The following is a 17,527-nucleotide window of genomic DNA, read 5'->3' on the forward strand; positions in this document are numbered from 1 at the left end:
ATGCCTGGCTTCTGAGAAGCCTGGGTGGCTTCAGAGAAATGTCCCTTGGTAGTGATAGAATGAACCATTGCATTTAGTTCAGGGGACATATAGATATTGGGAGGGGGGAGGTGTTGGAAAAGTTCCTCCATGAGTCTACAGAGGAAATTCACAAATAGTTATTTATGCACCCCACTGGGTAGATTCTAATGGCCTTTCCAGGACCCCAAGAATGGAAATCTTAAGAGTCAGCCAAACGAAATCAGTGTTATGGCTGCCAGAGCAGGAAGCTGGAGAGAACATCTTCTGATGTGACTGAGCTTCTGAGCCACCTGTCTAGGGGTCCTGCAGTGGGTGCTGGAGATCTTATGGTGACACTCTGCAAGGATTAATTACCACAATGGGTGGAGGCTACGTGTCATCACACAGGCAATGAAGTTGGAAGTGGTGATTTCCTGCAGGAAAATCTCCAAGAAACCAATAAGTATCTTTTATGCAGCTGTCACCTACTCAGCTCTTTGCAGACGTGCCAGCACCTGAGTCTGGTAGGTGGGGCATATGTGAAAAGCTGGGTGAGAAAGGAGAAGACTGCGGTGCTCCCTTTCCTAGACAGGAAAACAGAATGGAAGTCAGAGTGAGCCTTATACTGAAATGGGACTGTCTACATTGTGGGTCAGCCCAAGATTTTGACATGCAAGAGCCCGGTGGGGGGGGGGGGGGAAAGACACAAGGATAAGTTCAAATGACATTGGAAGGACACAAAGACTTTCACTCTATTAAGTTCAAATAATAAGATATAATAGCGTGGCAACATCTGTATTTGGCTCTGAATAGGTAGTAACACATAGGACCAAAAGCCACGAGCCCAGCTTGTCTCTTGGAGCCTGGCAGTCTGCATTCTGCCTTGTGCCACATCATTAGTTTATAGCTAATATGTAGAGCTAGATGTGGGTATGCAAGAGTTTTAGCAGCTCTCTCCAGGCAAAGCCAACAGTTCCTCTCCTTGAGGGGACATTGAAGCTGCAGATGGGTTAGCAGCCACCTATTGGAACAATCATTTTATGTTTGCGGGGTACCTGCTGTCTGCCGGGCTCAGGGACTAGGCATCCAGAAATTCATGGCTAGGTAAGTGTATGGCCTTCTGCTCTTTAAATAAAATGATTTTCAGTCTCCACTGGGACTTTTATTGGGCTTAGACTTGGCTCAATTTCTTTTTATAGAGTCTTTTATGGCAAGTGTCTCAGGCAGGCAGCAAGAAAGCAGCACACAGAGAGGCCGCACAGCTTCTTTCCAGCTCACGGTTGTCATCAACTCATATTTAGTTCTGGCTGTGAAGAAAACCATCCCAAAATAAACTGGGCAGCCAAGCAGAGGCCTGCACCAGGGGTGCTGTGGAGGGCAGATGTCACTCAAGGGGTTATTCTGTTTCTGTCACTGTTTCTTCTTTTTTTCTTCTCCTTTGACAGGCTCCCACACTGGCCTGGAATTCACTATGTAGCCTAGGCTCACCTTGAACTAAGTCTCTCTCTCTCTCTCTCTCTCTCCTTCCCCCCTCTCACCCTCAGCATGTGTGTACATTGTGAGGTGTTTGTATGATACATGTTGATGTTGTATGTGATTGTTAATGTAAGTGTTCCCACATGATGTGTGTGTCGCTGTTTGTGAACAAGTGTGTACACACATGTAGAAGACAGAGGTAGATGTCAGATCACTCTGTCTGTCTATCTATCTGTCTGTCTATCCGTCCGTCCATCCATCCACCCATCCATCCATCCATCCATCCATCCATCCACCCATCCATCCATCTTTATGTATGTATTTATTTGAGACCAGGTCTCTCCCTAAGCCTGAAGCTTATCTACTGGGCCAGGTTGACAGGAATAAGTTTCCGGTATCCACCAGTTTCACACCCCCTCTCCTAGAGATAGCGTTACAGACACGAGCCACTGTGCCCAGCTTTTTACTTGTGTTCTGGGGATCTGAACCCAGGTCCTCATGCTTTTAATAGCATGAACTTTACCAACCAAATCACCTCCCCAGCTTGCCTACAAACTTTTGATCCTCCTGCCTCAGGCTCCTGAATGCAGGCGTTCAAGAGGTAATGTATCACCATGCTTAGGCTTCTGTCACTATTTCTTTTTTTATTATCTGCGTTTCCAGGCTCCAAGCCTTGATGGGAAGTGCTGAACTTGAGCTTAAGCCTGGGCCTTGGAGATTATAAAAAAGTAACTTTGCCAGCTCTGGACTTTTGGCCCAGTTAATGGCACCAGGCATGGGTTTTGTCTTGTGGTACAGGCTTTAAATTTACCAATCTGAAAGCAGTTCTGTTGTTCTGCTGAATGGACAGAGTGACCAACTGATCTTTAAGTTCTTGTCTCTATAGCCATAGATTAGTGTGTATCTCTCATTGTCATCAGACAAAGTTTGGTTTTTTTTTTTTTCAGTAGGTAGCAATTAATACAGAGACCACAACTGGTCACACACAGAGAATAAGAGACAATAGAGTGCTCAGTTCTAAATGGAATATTTGTATCATATCCTTGCCCTCAAGGCTTAGGGATCATCCAGGAAGGGGGAGGGAGGTGGAAAGATTGCAAGAGTCAGAGGAACTAGATTCCTGTAGCAGAACAGTATTTTCTGGATATGACAGTGTAGCTGTACATACGTAAATTCACACAGGTGTGATGGCACAAATAAGATCTGCACAAGACCGAGCCAGCCAAAATCCCAGAATAGCTGGGCACATGGAGAAGCTATTGGCAACTTATGGTTGGAGGGAGGGCTGTCAGTTTTCTTCAAGGATGGCGACCCTCAGAGACTGCTTGGGCTCCAAACATATGTGTCTAGACCCATGCAAATACAAACGCACTAAATAGACTCGGTGGGTATTAGAAAGAAATAAGAGTGGACACATGAAGTTGAAAAGGGAAGTTATGAGAATAAAAGAGAAATTTCTGCAGAGGAAAAAAGGGTAGGTTCATAATTATATGCATGCATGAGCATTAAATAAAATATATTTAAAGACAAAATAACTTAGGATCTTGAGGTCCTGGGTCTGGGTATCTGCTAAGGTCCTTTCTAAGCCTTAGCTTGGAATGAGAGGCCATTTTAGCAACCAGTTCTTGCACTTGTAGGGAGTGAGTGGATGAGCTTAGTCTTTGGGGGCTTTCCCAGTGGCATTCTTTGTACCCAGATTAGGGTCAGGGATGGCAAAGCCAGATTTCAGAACCAGTATTACCTCCTTGGCCTGATTACTGCTGTCTTTCAGCTCAACTTCTCCCATGTCATAGTTTGGATGATTGTTCCCAACCAAGCGAGCAAGCAACCAACCAACCACCAAGATCCCTTAATCAGAACACAAACCCCCATGCTGGAATCCGAGTGACACCAGGCCTTGGGTAGGATCCTCACAGGTAGAGCTGATGGCATGGTAGAACAAGGGATTTCTGCCTTTCCCTCTTTATCTTTTGCCTTCTGCCAGATGATGAAACAGTGTATTTCTTTTCTGGAGGACACAGTATGAAGGTCCTTGGCAGGTTCTGGCTCCCTGATTTTGGACTTCCTGCCCTCTAGAACTATAAGAACTGGTTGACATTCTTTATAAATTACATAAACTATCCACAGTTTTGATTTTAAAAAACGTTTTAGTTACCTATGGTCCAAAAAATGTTTAATGGAAAAATTTCTCCAAATAATTTATAGGTTTAGCATTACAATTCTCAGTACGATAAAAGCCCAGCCTCTTCTACTCCATATGCCTAGGCCATGAATAATTCCCTTGTCAACTGTATCCACATAATATATGCTACCCACCCATTGATAAGTTAGTATCCTTCTTGGTTTTTAGCTCAACTGTCATGATATCTCAGGACTTTGTTCTAAAACTCTTATTTAATAATGGCTACAGAATGTAAGAATAGCGATGATGGTAGTTTTATTACACCAAAATTATTATAAATTTTCTACATTATTATAAATATTGTCAACTATATCTTACTGTGTTTCATTTATAAATTAAGCTTCTTAATATTTCTGTATATGCAGAAAGAAGAGTATATACGGGTCTCATGCATCTATGTTGGCTCTTGGAAAGTATTCCATGGACGGAGTCTACAGTGCTCAGCCTCAGATATTTTCTTTAGCACCAAAATTAATAGGCTGGTGAGATCTGAGGAACAGAAGGCCAAAGTTGAAAGGGGACGTGGAAGGACAGACTCAGACAGGCAATGCCGAGACCTGGGCTGGTAGACTGCAGAGTGGGACCAGGCCTGCACTGGGGAGCAAGGGACTGGGGATGCGGTAGGAAGCCCTGTGAGGTTAAGTTCTCAACAAAGAGAGGAACCTTGGTAACCAGGTTCTTGGCATCTGTTTGGGGATCATGTCTGGTCCATGAAGGAATCCAGCCCGACTCTCAGCAGGACCTACAGGAGTTAGCAGTGGATTTGCTGTTTAGAGAGAAGCAGAAAGTAAAGATAGGGAAGTGAGTACGGAAGGACTCTGGCCAGGCACTGGGGCGGAATGATTCTGTCTCTTGTCTCTACCAACACCCATAGTTCTGTCTCCTTTTAAACTCTGACACAAAGGTTGGAAGGTTTCCTAGCTGGCCTGCTCTCTGGAAGCGAAGTAATGACTTGCTTATGGTCTGGCCTGAAAGACGCTTCATGCTACCGATAGTTGGGGGAACACAAGGTTTAGAAAGTCACCAATGAGGAGAGGGTATCTCTGAGCCCTGAAGCCTAGAACAGGAAACTCACCGCTCTGTACCTGGACAAAGGGTAGCTCTTACTACTGAGCTACACGGCAGCGCCAACATGTGGCTTTCTTCCTGGACAAGCATGAAAAGCTGCGGCTAAGTGAAGCACACGTATCTTGTCTTAATTTCAAAGAAACCGGACCAAATGGTTGGCGTGTAGTGATGAAGATAGAAGGATTCTAGCCTCACACTTTTCCGGCAATGTCTTGAGTTCCTTTACTCTGACCGCTCTAGCTGAAACTGTCTCAACTGAAGCCATCAGTTGACTTCCTACTCTGGTGGCTCACACACTAGCAACTCCTTTTGTACTAATCTCACTCCCTTGGGACTCAGCAGACGCCTTAGAGACTGCTCCAACCGCGGTGTGCTTTAAGAGCCTGGCCTGTGAGCGGGAACTTAACTGCGGGACCCACAGTGGGCGCTGAAGTTCCTCGGAAGACCAGCAGGGGGAAGCACTGCCCGCTCCGAACAACAGGCTCACCCTGGCCCAGGATAAGACGGCAGTGCGCAGGCTCGTGGGAGTCTCCAGGCCACAAGTCGAGGCTCTGGCGCGAACCTCCTGGTGAGGCGGTTGGGGCCGTGGGCCGACAGGCCCAGGTGAGGAGAGGTGTGCCAGGTCAGGGGGTGCTGAGGCGAGAGGGGGTGTCTTCCTTCTGCCTCTCAGGGAGGAGTAGGGACTATTCGTGCGCAGAGGCCTTGAGGACAGGCCTGTGGAGTGAGCCTGAGCTTGGGGGCTGGAGGGTAGGACTCTGCCTAGCCTCAGGGTGACGGGTGTCGGGGTGACAGGTGTGGCCCTCAGTCCTGGCTGTGTTGTAGAGCAAGGTTTGGAAGCCCTGCTGAACAGAATGCTTCCGATAGGATTGGGATCAGAAGCCTGGGCCTCTATCTAAGACCAGGCTTTAATGACCCGGAGGTTTGGAGGCCAAGGGCACCATGGACACTTAAGAACCAGTGGGGGTAGGGGTGTCTAGAGAGAATACCAATTACCCAGTAACAGTTTGGGAAAGTCTTCTGTGTACCCGGCACTACTAGGTGTAGAGCAAAGAAACAAGCGAGGTCCCCTGCCTTGGTATTCCAAGTGGGAGGTAGCCAGTCACGGTTGACTCTTAGCTCAGGGAAAGCTGGGTGGGAGTAGTGTTTTCCGTGTGGAAGTTGTTTTTGATGTTGACTTTGAAATACCTATTTGTATAGCATACAAAGAACGTACCTGGGAAGAATTTTACAGTGAACCTTTGTACACACCATGTTAGTTTTCCATGTTATAGTGATTTGTTCCAATTCGTCTATCAATCACCAAGTATATTTCTCTTTGTCCTGACAAAGCACAATATAAATTACCCAGTGGATTTTTAAAAATTAAGATCAAATTTAATTTGAAGTCAAATAGGCCAGCGTCTGTTTGGTTCTAAATCGGTGGAGGGTGTTAGGGCTAGGGTAGTTAGTACCTTATGTCTGTCATTTAAGGTAATGGATGAAATTGAAAATAAAGAAGAGAGGGCATCAAATAAATAAGGAGGGGAAAACTGTTACCTTGGTTATTTTTTGGTCTTTTTGTTATTTTGTCTTTTTTTTTTTTCCAGAGCTGAGGACCGAACCCAGGGCCTTGCGCTTCCTAGGCAAGCGGTCTACTACTGAGTTAAATCCCCAACCCCAAGAAGGGGAAAATTGATGGTCACTTGTTTGGAATGCTACTCTGTAAGATGTTTGTGAGGCTAGCTGAGGCAACATTGTTTCAGGCCAGCCTGCTCTAGCCTGACTCCAAACAATCCCAAACTAAAAACCAAGGCCAACACTCACCCCAAGTGTTTTTGACGAGTAGAAAATTTTTAATCATTTCAATAAACACAGCTTTAGTGTGTAAGAAAGAGGTGACTTTTGGTGAAATGGACTTTAAAAAAAAAATAGGAGAAGCTAGAATTTGTCCATATGTTAATGTAATTGAGGTCATAGGAAGGGGGAAATGATGCGGATAAAAGAGAGACCTTCGCCTGAGGGTGTCCTTGAAAATCCGAGAGGAGAGTTAGAACAGACTATCAGGCAGAAGAGAAACTGAGACAAGTGCAGGGCGGGTTAGGGATACAGGAAGATGTGTGTGTCCGCAGCGAGGGCAGCGAGGACCAGGAAAACCATGGCTGGAGGAGAACACCTTAACAGTTCCGCAGAGTGGGAAAAGAAGCAGGAAACGCAACTGCATTTCTGCAGTGTTAAGTGCTTGTTTATAGCCAAGAGTTTGTGAGGCCATCCATTATGGCTTTATGATTTTTTTCTGTGCAGATATTCAATCTTGGGAAGGTTTTAAAAGATTAAAGGAGTTAGAGTCGCGAAAAGCATCGGCTTTATTGCCAGGTACATTATAATATAATCTCTGAGTTCTCATTTTTTTTCTCTGTTTTTACAAATGTGCCTAAGAGGGGTGACACTTACCAATGGGCAGGGTCTTCTCCTTTGGCACATTCCTCAGTCAAACCTGATTCCACTGAAGTGTACAACTGCCTGTAGGCATCGGCTGCATCTGCTTGGGGTGTGGTCGTGTTTGTGGCACTTGGGACAGATGTTGTATTTGTGATTCAGGCTGTTTGTGTTTGGAGCTATAGCCCTGGGTGTGTTGGGAGCTCATCGAAGTGACAATCACTTAAGTCCTTGTGAACAAAGTTTTGCTTCTGCTTTTCATATTGGATCTAATTTTCTCACAGTTATAAAATCTACAGGTCTAATAGCACCAGGCAAAACGTTTGGTTTATAGACTGTGATTCCTTCCTGACCAATTGAGCTGTGTTAAGATACAACTGTAATAATGGCCGACGCTGACTGAGATCCAGTTTCTGCTTTTGTTGTAGACTTTATCTATATTTTTCCCCAACTGCTTGGCCATAACTGTTCTACAACATCAGTGGAATACTTAAAAATATTTGACCCAAAGCCAGGTGAGCAGTGTTATGTGACTGTGGGCCAATCCTTCAACTACTGTGTTTCTTTCTTTCTTTTTTTTTTTAAATTCATGACGTGTGAATAATACTAGTAGTTGCTTTAAGGGTCAAAGGAGTTCGTGTGATGACTTCATAGAAGTATTTTTTACTGGTTGGTTAGTTCTATTAAAATCATCTAGCCATTGTGTTGACTTAGAGTTCAGACACGGGTATAATTTCTTCACCCTGGGGTTTGCTTGCTTTTTTCTGATTGTCTGGATGAGAAAAATAAATGGATATGAGCTTGCTTATAGATACAAAAATAGCTTGCACTTCACCTGGATTTATGCAGCTCATCAACGGGGTACATTTCATTAGTGCTGGCCCTGTCTGCCACAAAGGGCTTGGGGAGTGAGTCCGTTCTGTTTTTCTTTTTTGTCCTAAACTGGCAAACCACTGAAGATACTTGGCTAGAAAGATGAGTGATCTACCTGGCCAATGCTGGCTACAGTGCATGGTAAGTGATGTAGGCTGTTTGGCTGCACCTAGGAGACCCAGAAACAAAACCTGTAAGATGATTACTGTGATTGCGCTGCCTCTGTTACTGACTGAAAGCAACTGGACAGGCTTGGCCTTTGGGACTGGTGGAAATTCCAAATACAGCGACAGGGAGAGTAAATGCATGCTGCAAAGGAGTGACCCAGGGAGTCTACATTGAGAACTGTGTGAAAATTTGCCTAGTGATGTGCTCCATTTTCACAGATCCAGAACCAGTAAGCCATAGTAAGGTTCTGGAATACATCGATTTTTAAAGGATTCCATGAGTGACTGAGCTGTGCAGTTAGATGGAATCTCATTAGTGTAAACCAGTGCTTTTCAGTTCTGACTGTTTTTTATAATCACTTTTCAACCAGCTGTTTAAAAACTACCAGTGTTCTGGCACCATCCCCGGGAATTCAGATTTAATTGGCTCCAGTGGCTCGGATAGGGTTTGGATGTTGGTGTTTTTCAAATGTTCGCCGGTGATTTTCCAGGGCTACTAGGTTTGAAGACCACTGCCATAAATAGCCAGATTTCCTTCCACAGAAGGAATTTTAAGACAGGGATAGCTTCAAGTGGCATGGTATTAGGAAAGTGAAAAAAAAATCGCATTTCTGAACTCTTCAATACAAATATTCAATCAAATAAACTGAAAATTGGAGGAACTGATGATTGAATTAGCATTTCTTACACTTAGCAATGGAGATTCACTCAGACTTACTCTGGGTAAGAGAATTAACGTTTGTCGGGATCTTTATGTATAATCTCAGTCTTTCAGCAACTCGGGTAGATTGCATATTTCTTCCATAATTTAGATGGCAGTTCTGAGGCAGAGGGAGGGTTGAGTAACTTGAATATATTTTTATGTCTAGGTATAGACAGTTACTAAGCCTGTATTCATTTCTTCAGTGCCTCTCAGATTGGAGCCCACCCTGGAATAACCCGAGGGAACTTTAGAAATGACAAGTGTTTTAAAACCGGGGATCTCTTTCTCAAAGATGCTGATTTTGTTATTCTGCAGTGGCCACACCCTGGGCTTTTGTAAAATTCTTCTGCTGATGCTAGTATGCACATAAGACTGGGAATAAGGATGTACACGTCTAAGGAAACTTTTGCTTATTATTTACATGTGCACACACATCATGGCACATGCACAGGTGCTAGAGGACCATACCGAGGAATCAGCCGTCTCTTCCACTCAGGCTGCCAGAGTTGATGGATATGCATCTTCACCCAATGAACCATCTCACCAGTCTACCATCCATGTTTGTGATACTTTAACTTCCATTTTTCCTGGCTTATTGTCCCCTAGGCTATGTTTTTTTGTTTTTGTTTTAGACAAAGTCTCATGTAGTCCAGAATGGTCTTGAACTTGTGGCCTTCCTATCTCCATCCCTCAAGTGCTGGGATTCACAGACAGGCCTGTGTTGAGCTGCTTGGCTTCCCCTCGGTCTCCATCTATCAGCTTTTATGGGTTTAGGTTTGCTGTGTGATCTTTTTTGAGTTCATTTTTGTACAGAGCAAGAGAATTGGGTGAAATCCGTAATTTTGCATCTATATGTCCAGTTTTTCATCATTATTTGTTGAAAGCACTGGCCTGTCTCCACTGTTTTGGCACCTTTCACACAATTTAATTGACCCCGTGCAAATTATTTCTGTCTTCTTATTGTTTATGATTAGGGATATTTCTGTTTCTACACCAATGCAGTGGGTCTGGATGGTAGGTTCCACCATTTCTACTCATTGTGAGGCGGTCCTTGTAGTGCAGATATAAGTCCTTATGTGAACCATCCAGTCTTTCTCAATGTCTAGAGATACACAAAGTATGTTAAAAGTAGATATAGCAAGTGACAGATTTTGCAGATGCTAATACAGGCTCATAGTGAAATGCGGTCTTTTGAAAATGTGATAACACTGCTCTTGAGCAGCACAGCTTAAAAAGAACAAAAAATGACAAGGCCCTAATACGAACGTGTTTTCAGTAATGCAAAGAGATATGAAAGTATACAGATATCTAAAAAGACATGAAGTGTAACTGTGGACCTGATTATATTGGAAATCCCACGCAGTCTACAAGAAGGTTATTAGAAATAGTGAGTGGCTATAACAAAGACAAAATATGAGGTCAGTATTGTATTTCCCTACACTGGCATTGGACAACTTAAAAATTCAAACATAACTATGATTTACTATGTTGTGAAAAAATTACAGATACGTGTAATGAAGTTCTGCAATTTGAATTCTCAAAACTACAAAATATTATGAAGGAAGTGAATGAAAACCATATGAATAGAGTAATATATTGATTCTATCAGGGTCAGGGTTAGGGCTATTGATGTGGTTGGATGTTTATCTGAAATCTTGCTCGTCGGATTTGTTCTTTAACCCTATTATTTTCTTTCTCATCCCTTTTTTATTTAAATGGGGTTGTTTGAATGGATCTTTTTAGTCTTTTCATGACATTAGCTGCAGCATTTCCTCCTTTCTATCTCTTTCTCCCCTCTTTTATTCTTTTTCTTAGTATGTAGCTGTTTTAGGATTACATTGTATCACAGTCTATTATTAATATCGTCTCATTTCACATAGAATGTAATGGTTTTATATCAGTGTGCTATCATGGCATCTCACAGGTACTTTGGGCTATGCTTTGCCTTAGAATTTCTGATCTCTTTTGTTTAAATATTTTTATTTCCTAAGCTTTTTTTTTTTTTTTTTTGGCAAGTACAGTATAATTTAGTATCTGGATCTCTTAATAAACATATGTATATATTTTCACTTTACATCCCTATCACAGCCTCCTCATCCTCTCCTCCTGGTCTGCCCTCCCATCCACTTCCACCTTTTCCTCCCAACCCTCTCCTCAGGAAAGGGAAGCCCCACTCAACCCACCCCAGCACATCAAGTCTCTTTGGGACTAAGCACATCCTCTTTCACTGAGGCATGACAAGGCATGCCAGCTAGGGAAAAGTGAGGCAAAAGCAGGCAACTGTTGGCGTAATGTTCTTGTGGACTGTGTATAGTTTAACTTTGCTCATTCCAATGCTGATTTCTCTACACCGCTATCTGGTTTCAATCCAGACATTGCATTGTGCAAGTATCTCCTGTCTCACGTTTGTATAAACATGTCAACACTTTTTCTCTGTATTGCCAATAAAAGCCAACTAGCCAATGCTGAGCAGTAACAGAGGAGAATAAGGTGGAACATCCTGGTCAAGTGAGGGGAGGAGAAAGGATGAAGACAGGAGGGATGCACATGGAGAGGACTGGGGAAGTACCAAGAGGAGTGAGGTACAAGTAAAATGCAAGGATAATGTGGGAAATCTGAATGGGAGTAAGTGATAGTGGCATGGAGGTTTAGGATGAAATAATTATTGCTCAGGATTGTGCTATAGGCCAATTAAATAACCCTAGTATCTCTGTGTGGTTATTTGAGTATAAAGCTGCTTAAGGAGTAACTGCTGATTTATTAAAAATGATAATGTGAATATTAAATATTAATAATCATTCAACAGGCAACAGCATCTATGTCAGGGACAGCCTGCTCTAATTTCTAGGGAACCCTCATGAAGATCAAGCTGCCCATCAGCTACATGTATGTAGGAGACTTTAGGTCCATTCCACGCATGATCTTTGGTTGGTGCTTCTCTCTTTGTGAGCACCCATGGTCCTCGGTTAGGTGACTCTGTTGGTCTTTTTGTGGAGTTCTTGCCCCATCTGGGTCCCTCTATCCTTCCCCCAACTCTTCCACAAGACTCCCTGAGCTCCACCTAATGTTTGGCTATGGGTCTCTGCATCTGTTTTGATCTGCTGCTGAGTGGAACCTCTCAGGAGACAGTTATGCTGCCTGCAAGCATAAAGATCCTGTCTGCAAGCATAGCAGAGTCTCATTAATAGAGTCAGGTTGCCTCTCTAACCGGAGTGGGTCTTAAGTTGGACCAATCACTGTTTGGACCTCCCTCAATCTTTGCTCCATCTTTATCCCTGCACACCTTGCTTACAGGGTAAATTTTGGGTTCAAGGTTTTGTGGGTAGGTTGGTGTCCCCCTCCCTCCACTGGAACTCCTGCTTGGCTATAGGAGGTGGCTACTTCAGCCTCCATGCCCCCCACTGCTAGGAATCTCAGCTAGCATCATCCTGCATATCCTCCCAGGAGCCTTCCCCATCATGGGTCTCCAGCTTGTCCCAGAGATGCCCACCCCTGCATTGGTTTCCCTTCTCTCTCCCAACCCTCTCACCTCTTGCCCCAGCTCTCCCCTCACCTGATCCCCACACTCGTTCCCCTTCCTGTCTCCTCTCCTACCCAGTTCTCTCTCTTCACTTCTGATGTCTGTTTTATTTCCCCTTCTGAAGGAAATTCAAACATCCTCCCTTGGGTCCTCTTTGTTACTTATCTTCTTTGAGTCGGTGGACTATAGAACGGTTATCCTGTACTATATGGCTAAGATCCACTTATAAATGAGTACATACCATGTCTGTCTTTCTGGGTTTGGGTTACCTCACTCAGGATCATATTTTCTATACCCACCATTTGCCTGAAAATTTCATGATTTCTTTGTTTTTAAAAGCTGAGTAGTATTCCATTGTGTAAATGTACCACAGTTTCTTTATCCATTCTTTAGTTGAGAGACATATGGGTTGTTTCCAGATTCTGGCTATTATGAATAAAGCTCCTGTGAACATAGTTGAGCAAATATCCTTGTGGTATGGTGGAGTGTCTTTTGAGTATATGCCTAGGAATGGTATGGCTGGGTCTTGAGGTAGAACTACTCCCAATTTTCTGAGAAAGTGCCAGATTGATTTCCAAAGTGGTTGCACAAGTTTTCACTCCCACCAACATGTGCTGTGACTTGAGTTCTTGATATTAGCCATTCTGGTGGGTTTAAGATGGAATCTCAGAGTCATACTGATTTTCATTTCCCTGATGGCTAAGGACTTTGTGCATTTCTTTAAGTGCTTCTCAGCCATTAGAGATTCCTTTGTTTGGAATTCTTGGTTTAGCTCTGTACCCCATTTTTAACTGTTTTTTGATGTTTAATTTCTTGAGTTCTTTATGTATTTTGGATATTAGCTCTCTGTAGGATGTAGGGTTGGCAAAGATCTTTTCCCAACCTATAGGCTGCCATTTTTGTTCTATTGACAGTGTTCTTTGCCTTACAGAGCTTTTCAGTTTCAGAAGGTCCCATTTATTAATTGTTGATCTTAGAGCCTGAGCTGTTGGTATTCTGTTGAGGAACTTGTCTCTTGTACCAATGAGTTCAAGGTATTTACCACTTTTTCTTCTATTGGATTTAGTGTATCTGTTTTCTTGTTATTTTTGTTGTGTAGTCTTGGCTGTCCTGGGCTTGCTTTGTAGGCCAGGCTGGCCTTGAACTCACAGAGATCCACCTGCTTCTGCCTCCCTGAGTACTGGTATTACACGGATGTGCCACCACACTCAGCTAGTGTATCTGCTTTTATGTTCAGGTCTTTGATCATTTTGGACTTAAGTTTTGTGCAGGATGATAAATATGTATCTGTTTGCATTCTTCTATATCTAGTTAGACAAGCACCAATTTTAAAGGTGTTGTCTTTTTCCATTGTGTGGTTTTGGCTTCTTTGTAAAAAATCAAGTGTCTATAGGTGTATGGGTTTATATCTGGGTCTTTGATTAGGTTCTGTTGATCAACCTGTCTGTTTTTATGCCAATACTATGTGGTTTTTATTACTCTTGCTTTAAGTACAGCTTGAAATCAGGGATGGTGATACCTTCAGAAGTTTTTTTAGCTGCCTTAAAAAAAATATTTATTTATTTATTATTTGTACAGTATTTGGCCTGCATGTTGAGCCAGCAGGCCAGAAGAGAGCAGCAGATCTTGTTATAGATGGTTGTGAGCCACTATGTGGATACAGTATTCTGCCTACATGCCAGAAGAGGGCACCAGATCTCTTTACAGATGCTTGTGAGCCACCATGTGGTTGCTGGGAATTGAACTCAGGACCTTTGGAAGAATAGTCAGTGCTCTTAACCTCTGAGCCATCTCTCCAGCCTTGTTTTTTAATTTTTCCATATAAAGGTGAGGATTACTCTTTCAAGGGCTACAAAGAACAAGGTCTATAAAGAATTGTATTGGTATTTTGATAGGGATTGCATTGAATCTTTAGACTGTTTTTGGTAAGATGGCCATTTTTACTATATGTGAATCCTACCTATCAATGAGCTTGGGAGATCTTTCCATCTTCTGATATCTTCTTCAGTTTCTTTCTTCAGAGACTTGAAGTTCTTGTCATACAGATCTTTCACTTGCTTGGTTAGAGTTACAACAAGATACTTTTTTTGTTTTTGGCTATTGTGATTGGTGTTGTTTCCCTAATTTCTTTCTCAGCCCATTCATTTTTTGTATAAAGGAGGGCTACTGATTTTCAGAGTTAATGTTGTATTCAGCCACTTTGCTGAAGGTTTTTATCAGCTGTTGGAGTTCTCTGGTACAGTTTTGGGGGTCACTTATGTATACTGTCATATCATCTGCGAATAGTGATACTTTGACTTCTTTTTTTCTAATTTGTATTTAGCTAAAACTTCTACAACTATGTTGAATAGATATGGAGAGAGTGGACAGACTTGTGGTTTTTTTTAAACCTAATTTTAGTGGAATTGCTTTAAGTTTCTCTCCATTTAATTTGATGTTGGCTATTGGCTTGCTGTATATTGCCTTTATTGTGTTTAGGTATGTGCCTTTGATCCCTGATCTCTCCAAGACTTTTATCGTGAAGGAGTGTTGGATTTTGTCAAATGCTTTTTTTAGCATCTAATGAGATGATAATGTGTTTTTTCTTTCAGTTTATTTACAATGTAGACTACATTGATTTTTTTTTTTTTTTTTTTTTTTTTTTTGTATGTTGAACCATCCCTGCATGCCTGGGATGAAGCCTACTTGATCATAGTGGATGGTGTTTTTGATGAGTTTTTGTATTCGTTTAGTGAGTATTTTTGCATGAATGATCATAATGGAAATTGGTCTGAAATTCTGTTTCTTTGTGTGATTTAGGTATCAGAGTGAATGTAGCTTCATAGAATGTGTTTTGCAATGTTCCTTCTGTTTCTATTTTGTAGAATAGTTTGAGGAATATTGGTATTAGATCTTCTTTGAAAGTCTGGTAGACTTCTGAACTAAAACCATCAGGTCCTGGGCTTTTTTTTGTTGGGAGACTTCTAATGACTGCTTCTACTTAGTTAGGGGTTCTAGGACTATTTAGATTGTTAACCTCATCTTGATTTAACATTGGTAAGTGGAATCTATCAAGAAAATCATCGATTTCATTTAGATTTTCCAGTTTTGCACAGGGTTTTGAAGTAATACCTAATGATTCTTTGGCTTTTCTCAGTGTTTGTTACGTCCTGCCTTTCATTTCTGAGTTTGTTAATTTGGATATTTTCCCTCTGCTTTTTAGTTAGTTTGTCTAACTTGTTTATCTTCTCAAAGAACCAGCTTTTAGTTTCATTGATTCTTTGTATTGTTCTCTTTTGTTTCTAATTTATTGATTTCAGCCCTGAGTTTGCTTATTTCCTGCCATCTACTCCTCCTTGGTGTGCTTGCTTTTTTTCTTCTAGAACTTTCAGATGTTCTATTAAGTTGCTAGTATGAGACCACTCCATTTTTTTTTAAAGAAGGTTCCTCATGCTATGAACATTGCTCTTAGCACTCCTTTCATTGTGCCCCATAAGTTTGGGTATGTTGTACTTTCATTTTCATTGAATTCTAAAATGTCTTTAATTTCTGACCTGATCCAGTGGTCATTGAGTAGAGAGTTGGTCAGTTTCTATGAGTTTGTAGGCTTTCTGTTGTTGTTGAAGTCCAGCTGTAGTACATGGTGGTATGATAAGGTACAAGGGATTATTTCAATCTTCTTTCATCTGTTGAGGCTTACTTTGTCACAGAGTATATGGTCCATTTTGGAGAAGGTTCCCTGTGGTGGTTAGACGAAGGCATAGTCTTTTGTGTTTGGGTGTAATGCTCTGTAGATATGTCCCATCCATTTGACTCATAACATTATTTAGTTTCATTATTTCTCTGTTTAGTTTCTCTCCATTGGTGACAGCGGGGTGTTGAAGTCTCCCAGTATTAACTTGTGGGGTTCAGTGTGTGATTTAAGCTCTAGTAATGTTTCTTTTTATAAATATGGGTGCCCTTCTTGGTTGAGTTTTCCTTTGATGAATATGAAGTGTCTTTCCCTATCCCTTTTGTTTACTTTTGGTTGAAAGACTATTTATTAGATGCTACTTATCTCTTGGGTCCATTTGGTTGAAAAACCTTTTTCCAGCCCTTTACTCTGTGCTAATAATATCTATGTTTGTTTCTGAAGTGTGTTTCTTGTATGCAGCAGAATGATGGATCTTGTTTCACATCTACTCTGTTAGCCTATGTCTTTTTATTGGGAAATGGAGTTCATTGATGTTGAAAGATATTAATGACCAATGATTGTTTATTTTTGTAATTTTGATATTGTTGGTGTTGGTGTGTGTGTGTGTTTCTCTTTTGATTTTGCTTTTATGAAATTTTTATTCCCTGTATTTTCTTGGGTGTTGTTATCCACCTTGTGTTGGAGCTTTTCTTCTAGTATTCTCTGTAGAGTTTGGTTAGTGGAAAGATATTATTTAAATTTGGTTTTGTGTTCTTGTGGAGCTCCTGTCTCCTCCAGGTCCTTTTTTTCCTTCCCCCGATTTTTTTATAAGACTCTTTACGCGTCACTCAATGTTTGGCTGTGAGTCTCAGCATCTGTTTTGAAGTGCTGCTGGGTGGAGCCCCTCAGAGGACAACTCTGCTAGGCTCCAGTATGCAAGCATTTCAGAGTAAATCCAACTAACCAGGGCCCAGAGAGGCTTTCTGAAATTGAAGCATCACCCAAGGACCATGCATGGACTGGAACTAGGCCCCTTACAAAGATGTAGCCAATGGGCAGCTCAGGCTTCAGGTGGGTCCTCTAGTAAGGGGAGTGGGGACTTTCTCTGACATGAACTCTGTTGCCAACGTTTTGATTACTTCACTCTGGCAGGACTGCCTTGCCAGGCCACAGGAAAAGAGAATACATTCAGTCTTGACGCAACTTGATTAGCTGGGGTAGATTGAAGTAAAGGCTCTTTTTTTTCTGAGGAAGAGGTAGGGGGATGGGGGAGAGGGAAGGAGGGTGTGACTGGGAGGTGAGGAGGGATGGGGAAATGACTACAATGTAAAGTGAATAAATAGATAATTTTTTTTTGTTTTTTTCATGGATATTTTGTTTTTTCTACCTGTGGTGATTGAAAGTTTTACTTGATATGGTAGACTGGGCTGAAATCTGTGGTCTCATAGGGTCTGCACATGATATCTTCTAA

The 17,527-nt window shown here is 42.0% G+C and overlaps 1 protein-coding gene across 1 annotated transcript in view; it reads left to right on the plus strand.

The window, feature by feature from the left end:
- The window catches only part of Frmpd2 (FERM and PDZ domain containing 2), a 122,349-nt gene extending 113,934 nt beyond the window's left edge, over window positions 1-8,415 (plus strand). The window contains exons 31-32 of the mRNA XM_051143332.1: window positions 5,107-5,329; window positions 8,401-8,415. Of these exons, the coding sequence (XP_050999289.1) occupies window positions 5,107-5,329; window positions 8,401-8,415 (238 nt within the window). The remainder of the gene's footprint in view (window positions 1-5,106; window positions 5,330-8,400) is intronic.
- The last annotated feature ends 9,112 nt before the right edge of the window (window positions 8,416-17,527 follow it).

This window comes from Acomys russatus, chromosome 3 (genome assembly GCF_903995435.1).
Source record: "Acomys russatus chromosome 3, mAcoRus1.1, whole genome shotgun sequence".
NCBI lineage: Eukaryota > Metazoa > Chordata > Mammalia > Rodentia > Muridae > Acomys > Acomys russatus.